This window comes from Myotis brandtii, unplaced genomic scaffold (genome assembly GCF_000412655.1).
Source record: "Myotis brandtii unplaced genomic scaffold, ASM41265v1 scaffold915, whole genome shotgun sequence".
NCBI lineage: Eukaryota > Metazoa > Chordata > Mammalia > Chiroptera > Vespertilionidae > Myotis > Myotis brandtii.
Window position 1 is genome coordinate 775,203 of NW_005371769.1, and position 7,629 is coordinate 782,831.

The 7,629-nt window shown below is 64.8% G+C and overlaps 1 protein-coding gene across 1 annotated transcript in view; it reads left to right on the forward strand.

Annotated features, from left to right (window-relative positions):
- The first annotated feature begins 252 nt into the window (after positions 1 to 252).
- CHRNA4 (cholinergic receptor, nicotinic, alpha 4 (neuronal)) overlaps positions 253 to 7,629 on the forward strand; it is a 9,432-nt gene continuing 2,055 nt past the window's right edge. Inside the window, exons 1-4 of the mRNA XM_005885609.2 lie at positions 253 to 627; positions 4,015 to 4,059; positions 4,136 to 4,245; positions 6,357 to 7,629. Coding sequence (XP_005885671.1) covers positions 358 to 627; positions 4,015 to 4,059; positions 4,136 to 4,245; positions 6,357 to 7,629 — 1,698 coding nt within the window. The 5' untranslated portion in view covers positions 253 to 357. The remainder of the gene's footprint in view (positions 628 to 4,014; positions 4,060 to 4,135; positions 4,246 to 6,356) is intronic.

Genomic DNA, 7,629 nt, shown 5'->3' on the forward strand with positions numbered 1-7,629 from the left:
GTGTGTGTCCATCCAAGAACACAGGGTGCTGGGCTGGTTGTCAGAGTCAGCACTGAGATGTCCCTGAGGAGATGGTAACTCCGGGGCTAGCCTTGGGCTTGCTGGCAACCACTGAAAGCGGCTCTGGGTGGCTGGACCCTCACTCCCCACCTGTGCTTTGAAGCAAGGTTCTCACGGCTCTGCTGGTGGCTGGAGATACAGTCCCCAAGAGGGACTCATCCAAATCAGTGCTTGTGGGGACAGCTGAACACTTCTGTGGTGAGGTGCCCATGCTAGGAAGGACTGAGGGGGCTGGAAAGGCTTCCGTAAGGAAGTGGGGAGTAGGGCAGCTTGTGCAAAGGTCCTGAGGTGAGTAGCATGTGCCAGGAGAGATGGAAGAAAGCAGGGTGGCTGAGCACAGCCTGGCATGAGGCTGGAGGGGCAGCCTGGGGGCCACTGGACCCTGCTTCTGAGCCACACGCCTGCCTGTCCTCAGTGAGCGGCCACGTGGAGACTCGGGTTCACGCAGAGGAACGGCTGCTGAAGAAACTCTTCTCTGGCTACAACAAGTGGTCCCGGCCCGTGGCCAACATCTCGGACGTGGTCCTTGTTCACTTTGGCCTGTCCATCGCCCAGCTCATTGACGTGGTAGGTGCAAGGGTGGGAGCTCTGGGCCTTGGCTGTCACACATGGTCCTGGAGGTGGTGCCGGGCTGAGGAGCCTGCACGGCCCCCTGCCTGAGTCCAGCAAGTGCACTTTTGTGGTGGGATCTGGAGGAGAGGCAGATGCTGTGCACACCTGCCCCAGGCCTGGTCCTTCTCTGCCCCACGTGGGGACACACACTGCCAGGTGGTCAGCAGTGGGCCAGGCTGCCAGCCTCAGAGGCCAAGGGCAGATGTCTCTGTGGGGTGGGGCCGGTGCCAGGTCAAGTTGTGGGGCTTTTGTGTGAATTGTGCACCTGATGGGGCAATACCTGTCCTCAAGCTGGTTCAGGAGCCCCCCATTACCTACAGGTCTGGAATGCAGGCTTTGGGGGAGTCTCGGATAGGTCTGAGGGGTGTTTATCTTCGTGGTTAGGGGCCACAGGGGTTCCTAGGAGGATCCAGCCTTCGAATGACTGCTGCTCTGGGTTTAGGGTTCATCCTGCGGGTGTGATCTGACTGGGTGATGGGCACACCACCTGGGTTGGGCTCCTGAGGGCCTTGGAGTGTGTGGGTCTGTCCAGCCTGGCAAGGAGGGGCCTCTGGGAGCCTGGTTTGTCCAGCTATAGGGGGCTACAGATATTCCCAGATGCCCATCCCTGCCCCTGCCAGGACCTTAACATTGAGTCGGCTCAGGGAGGTGTGTGGGGGACCTGGTGCCAGGCTGCCTGCCTATCTGTTCCCCTGTGAAATAGGATGAGCACAGCATTGCCAACTTGGGCAATATTTGGGAGGCGGGAGAGGCCGTAGCCTACTCTGCCCATCCCCCCTGGGGCAGAAAGGGCCAGCAGGGGCCCCGTTAGCAGGGAGACCCCGTCAGTGTGCCCTGTCCCCAGCCATGTCAGGCTTCTGCCCCCACCGTCCTTCTGCCCCCACCACCCTTCTGCCCCCACCACCCTTCTGCCCCCACCATCCTTCTGCCCTCACCGTCCTTCTGCCCCCACCGCCCTTCTGCCCTCACCATCCTTCTGCCCTCACCATCCAGGGCAGTTCAAAGTGGTGGCTGGTGGAGGTGTCCGCTGGCTGCCACTCAAGGTTCCGGCTGCACCAAGGCCTGGCCTCCTGCCAGCTCCTTGGGGCTCCTCTCTCCCCACATCGCCCATCTCCCCAATTTGTCCAGGAGAGTCCAAGGCCAGAGGGAGCTAGCACTATCCCGGAGACTCCAGGCCCGCGGCAGCACCAGGCAGGGTGGGGCCAGCTCCGGGCTCCGCTGTAGCTCTGGGGCTGACTGAGGACACGCCTTCAGAGGTGCTGAGGAGCCGCCTTTGCGGAGGCCCAGGGCCAGGTGGTGGGTGCAAGGGCCTCCTCGCCCATCCCCCTGGGGCTCATCATTTGCTGCCAGTCTGTGTTGGCCCCAGTGCTCGCGTGTGTGAGCTCCCGCCTACAGAGGAGCCCAAGGCACCGGTGCTTTCCAGGCCCTGGGCTGACGCTGCACGCGTGGGCTGGGCAGGCCGCTGGGAGGGAGGCAGGCTGTCCCCTGGAAGGGTCTGGAGCCTGTGGTCGGGGATGGGGCCTCCAGGGGCAGGCCGTCCACCCGGAGGGGAGGCAGGACGGGCAGCCATCGCTTCTTGGCTCTCCTGAGGTCACATACTCCTCAGCACCCTTTTCTTGTGGGGGTCCCACTGGGTCAGCTGAGGGCCTGTCCCAGGCGGGCCTGCAGGAGAGCTGGACCAAGGGCCATGCCTGGGGACATGATCTCTTCTCCCCAAACAGGGGGCTGGGAGCTTGTCCCCTGGAGGAGCAAGGCCCACCCTGACCAGAGTCTGGTAGCGAGGCGCCCGGTGCACACCAAGGTGGATTTGGAGGCAGCAGGAGGGGCGGGTGCCTCTCACCTGGGGCCCATATGCAGAGGGGCTGCCCAGCTGTGACAGAGCAATGCAGGTCGCCTTTGGTGTCCCTGTTCCCCCCACACATCCACAGCTGGGGTGCCCCCTTCCCCACACACCCACCCACAGCTGGGGGAGGGCCAGCCCCAGCTGCCTATACAGTTGGCCAAACCTTGTCCTCACTTTGCTTTCTGCCCTCACCGTCCTTCTGCCCCCACCGTCCTTCTGCCCCCACCGCCCTTCTGCCCTCACCATCCTTCTGCCCTCACCATCCAGGGCAGTTCAAAGTGGTGGCTGGTGGAGGTGTCCGCTGGCTGCCACTCAAGGTTCCGGCTGCACCAAGGCCTGGCCTCCTGCCAGCTCCTTGGGGCTCCTCTCTCCCCACATCGCCCATCTCCCCAATTTGTCCAGGAGAGTCCAAGGCCAGAGGGAGCTAGCACTATCCCGGAGACTCCAGGCCCGCGGCAGCACCAGGCAGGGTGGGGCCAGCTCCGGGCTCCGCTGTAGCTCTGGGGCTGACTGAGGACACGCCTTCAGAGGTGCTGAGGAGCCGCCTTTGCGGAGGCCCAGGGCCAGGTGGTGGGTGCAAGGGCCTCCTCGCCCATCCCCCTGGGGCTCATCATTTGCTGCCAGTCTGTGTTGGCCCCAGTGCTCGCGTGTGTGAGCTCCCGCCTACAGAGGAGCCCAAGGCACCGGTGCTTTCCAGGCCCTGGGCTGACGCTGCACGCGTGGGCTGGGCAGGCCGCTGGGAGGGAGGCAGGCTGTCCCCTGGAAGGGTCTGGAGCCTGTGGTCGGGGATGGGGCCTCCAGGGGCAGGCCGTCCACCCGGAGGGGAGGCAGGACGGGCAGCCATCGCTTCTTGGCTCTCCTGAGGTCACATACTCCTCAGCACCCTTTTCTTGTGGGGGTCCCACTGGGTCAGCTGAGGGCCTGTCCCAGGCGGGCCTGCAGGAGAGCTGGACCAAGGGCCATGCCTGGGGACATGATCTCTTCTCCCCAAACAGGGGGCTGGGAGCTTGTCCCCTGGAGGAGCAAGGCCCACCCTGACCAGAGTCTGGTAGCGAGGCGCCCGGTGCACACCAAGGTGGATTTGGAGGCAGCAGGAGGGGCGGGTGCCTCTCACCTGGGGCCCATATGCAGAGGGGCTGCCCAGCTGTGACAGAGCAATGCAGGTCGCCTTTGGTGTCCCTGTTCCCCCCACACATCCACAGCTGGGGTGCCCCCTTCCCCACACACCCACCCACAGCTGGGGGAGGGCCAGCCCCAGCTGCCTATACAGTTGGCCAAACCTTGTCCTCACTTTGCTTCTGGAAAGGTTGGGGGCCTTGCCGCCATATCCCTAAGTGCCTTCTGGGCCTCCCTCCCTGGGCGTGGCTACCTCCGCAGATGCGGTGCTCACTCTCCCGTGTTCAGCCCTGGCCTGGCCTGTGGGGAAGAAGAGTCAGGGCCAGAGAGCCATGGGCCCGTCACTGCAGGCGCCGCGACTTCTTTCCTTGTTTCTGTCCTAGGACGAGAAGAACCAGATGATGACGACGAATGTGTGGGTGAAGCAGGTGAGTGGGAGGGGCGCCGCGGCCACCGCCCCCAGCCCTGCCCGTCCCTCAGCTGAGCGTTCTCCTGCCCGTGCAGGAGTGGCGGGACTATAAGCTGCGCTGGGACCCCAGGGACTACGAGAACGTGACTTCCATCCGCATCCCCTCCGAGCTCATCTGGCGGCCAGACATCGTGCTCTACAACAAGTGAGCCCGAGGGCAGGGGCTCGTGGGCAGGGTGGCAGCTCCACCGAGGCTGGTGAGCCAGAGGCGGCCGTGTCTGGATCTCACCTAGAGCAGCTAGGAGAGCGGGGGCCTGGGTGCGGCCTGGGCGCCTGGGGTGGCCACCTCCTAGCTCCACCTTGGCCTCTCTCCCCAGGAGCCGGGAAAAGGGGCTGGCACTGCCCCCTGACTGCAGGCCCTGAGCTGCTCCCATGCAACCTGGAGTCATTTTCAGAGCCTGTCCCCTGCCCCACACGCTGCTCTTCGTTCCAGAAGCCTAGATGTGCAGGCTCCTCTCAGGGCCTGCCCGGGCCAGCTCTCGGGCCTGGTCCCCCCTTCATCTCCGCAGCCCCCACCGCAGGCCCCAGGCCCGCTCCTCACACTCCCGTGTGAACAGCCCAGCGAAATCTGATGGGTGGGCGGTGTTCTGTGCTGGAGCCACGGTTTCCAGGCACAGCCGCGGCCGGCACTGGGCTCAGACTTGTCTCTCCCGGGACCCTGACCAGGGTTGCTGTCCTGGGCAGCCTGCCATCCCCCCAAGTCCCTGGCCTCTGCTTGGTCATCGCTGGATCCACGCCTGGGGCCAGGCTCTGGACATGCTCACAAAGAGAAGCACTTAGCTCCCCTCCCCATCGCCCCTTCCCCTATCTGAACGCAGCCCCGCCTCCCCACAGCCCTGCACACAGCCCCTCCTGCCCCGGGTGCTGGGCCTGACCTACAAAGGGTTGCTCTTTGGTTAAGAACGACTTCGCTCCTCTTCCAACGCAATTGATTGCAGTGATGGCGGCATGTGAGGCACCTGGGAGATGGTTTCAGGATGCATTAGTGGGGTCGGGGAGGGGAGCGGGCGGGCAAGCTCTCTGCTCTCCGCAAGCCACTGGTCTGAACCACGACCGAGTCCTCCAGCCACCCAGCCACCTGGGGTCCATGCTCAACTCCCCAAGACACACCCCCCCAGGACCTTTGATCCAGAGAATATGCATCAGCTCAGCGTTCTGGGACCCAGGGGAGCGTCATGTTCCCGGGAGAGCTAGAAACCTCCCATGTGCTCTGGGACCTGTGCACACCCCCAGGCTGCAGCCCAGGAGAGTGGGAGCTGCCACCCCAACCCTCCACCCTCTCCTCCCTGCCAGGACCCGTGGGAGGTAGCGGGTGGACACCAGCTTCTCTGTGGGGCTGTGGTCAGTGCCCAGACTCTGGACACGGCCTGGAGGGAGGGCGAGGAGCTGGTGGCTGATGCTGGCCGGGCCACAGCCACTGAAGAGGCCTATTTCCAGGGGCAGCGGTGGCTGCTGGCCAGACATGTGCACCTGAGCATGGCTGTGTGTCCAGGCTGAGCTGATAGGTGAGGGGAAGGGCGAGCAGGGCCCCGCTTTTCTGATGGCTTTGGGGCGCCCCTGGTTGGAAGTCATGCACGTGAGGCTGTGCTGTCCACCCGAGGCTTTTCCACGTGGTCCCTTTGGGGCAGAGGGTGTCACAGTCCTGGGGCATCTCAGGGCCCGGAGCAGGAACCTGGACCAGCCGCAGCCCCACACAGCAAGCCCCGCCTAGAAGGGCTCCGGACTCACGGCCAACCCCGATGCCACACCCTGCGGGGGAGGGAGGGACCCGAAACTGCCGGCCATGTTCGCCTCTGCCAGGCACAGAGGAGCCAACGGGGAGGGGCCCAGCCTTGCCGTGGGGGTCACAGCCTTGCTCCTGCTGCCCCACGGGGTGGCGGGCCCCACGTGCAGAGCGGGGCCTTGCAAGGCTGGGCTCACCTGCTGCTGAGACCAGCATGAGGCGGGCGGCACGGTCAGTGCGGGTTTCTCGGGGCCGAGGAGAGATTTCCCGTGAGCATTTCAGAGCCGAAGGCGGCAGGGCTGTCCGAGGGGCTTGCGGAATGGCTGCTGCCTCCTCCTGTGTGTGGGCCACACCAGGTCAGAGTGGAGAGAGAGCCTGGGCCTAGTGGAGAAAGTGAGGCTGAGAGAGTGGCATAGCCAGGTGACACCTGCCCGGGGCCTAGACTCACGACCAGGTGCGTGCATGGCGGGCGCCTTGGGGGCCAGGCGTCAGGGCCACCTGTTCCTGGGTCTCACCCCTCTCTCCCTGCCCAGCGCGGACGGGGACTTCACCGTCACCCACCTGACTAAGGCCCACCTGTTCCACGACGGGCGGGTGCAGTGGACGCCGCCTGCCATCTACAAGAGCTCCTGCAGCATCGACGTCACCTCCTTCCCCTTCGACCAGCAGAACTGCACCATGAAGTTTGGGTCCTGGACCTACGACAAGGCCAAGGTCGACCTGGTGAGCATGCACAGCCACGTGGACCGGCTGGGCTTCTGGGAGAGCGGCGAGTGGGTCCTCGTGGACGCCGTGGGCACCTACAACACCAGGAAGTACGAGTGCTGCGCTGAGGTGTACCCCGACATCACCTACGCCTTCATCATCCGGCGCCTGCCGCTCTTCTACACCGTCAACCTCCTCATCCCCTGCCTGCTCCTCTCCTGCCTCACGGTGCTGGTCTTCTACCTGCCCTCCCAGTGCGGCGAGAAGGTCACGCTGTGCATCTCCGTGCTGCTGTCGCTCACCGTCTTCCTGCTGCTCATCACCGAGATCATCCCCTCCACCTCCCTGGTCATCCCGCTCATCGGCGAATACCTGCTCTTCACCATGATCTTCGTCACGCTCTCCATCATCATCACCGTCTTCGTGCTCAACGTGCACCACCGCTCCCCGCGCACCCACTCCATGCCCGCCTGGGTGCGCCGCGTCTTCCTGGACATCGTGCCGCGGCTGCTCTTCATGGAGCGGCCGCCCGTGATCAAGGGCAACTGCCGGCGGCTCATCGAATCCATGCACAGGATGGCCAGTGCCCCTCGCTTCTGGCCGGAGCCTGAGGAGGAGCCCAACGTCATGAGCAAAGTCCAGAGCCAGGGCCCCTCGCCCACCCCGTCCTTCTGTGCTCCCCTGGATGCGCCAGGCAAGCCCCAGCCGGCCTGCACGTTGCCCTCAGACCAGGCGCCCACTCTGCAGCCAGCAGAGGCCGAGGAAGCCAGCCCCTGCCCGTCGTCCAGCCCCAGCCGCCCACCCACCAGCACCTGGGACCCGGGGCTTGCCAAAGCCCAGTCCCTGAGCAGCCAGCACATGTCCAGCCCCAACAAAGCACCGGAGGGCGGCATCCGGTGCCGGTCTCAAAGCGTCCAGCACTGCGTTCCTCAAGACGAGGCCACCGCCCAGGCCGGCGGCCCTATGGCCAGCTCCCCTCCCTCCTGGCAGGCTCCCTGGACTGAGCTCTCACCTGCAGACCAGGCCTCTCCCTGCAAATGTAAGTGCAAGGAGCTGTCCACAGGGTCCTCAAACACAGCGTTCAAAGCCCTCAACACCAAC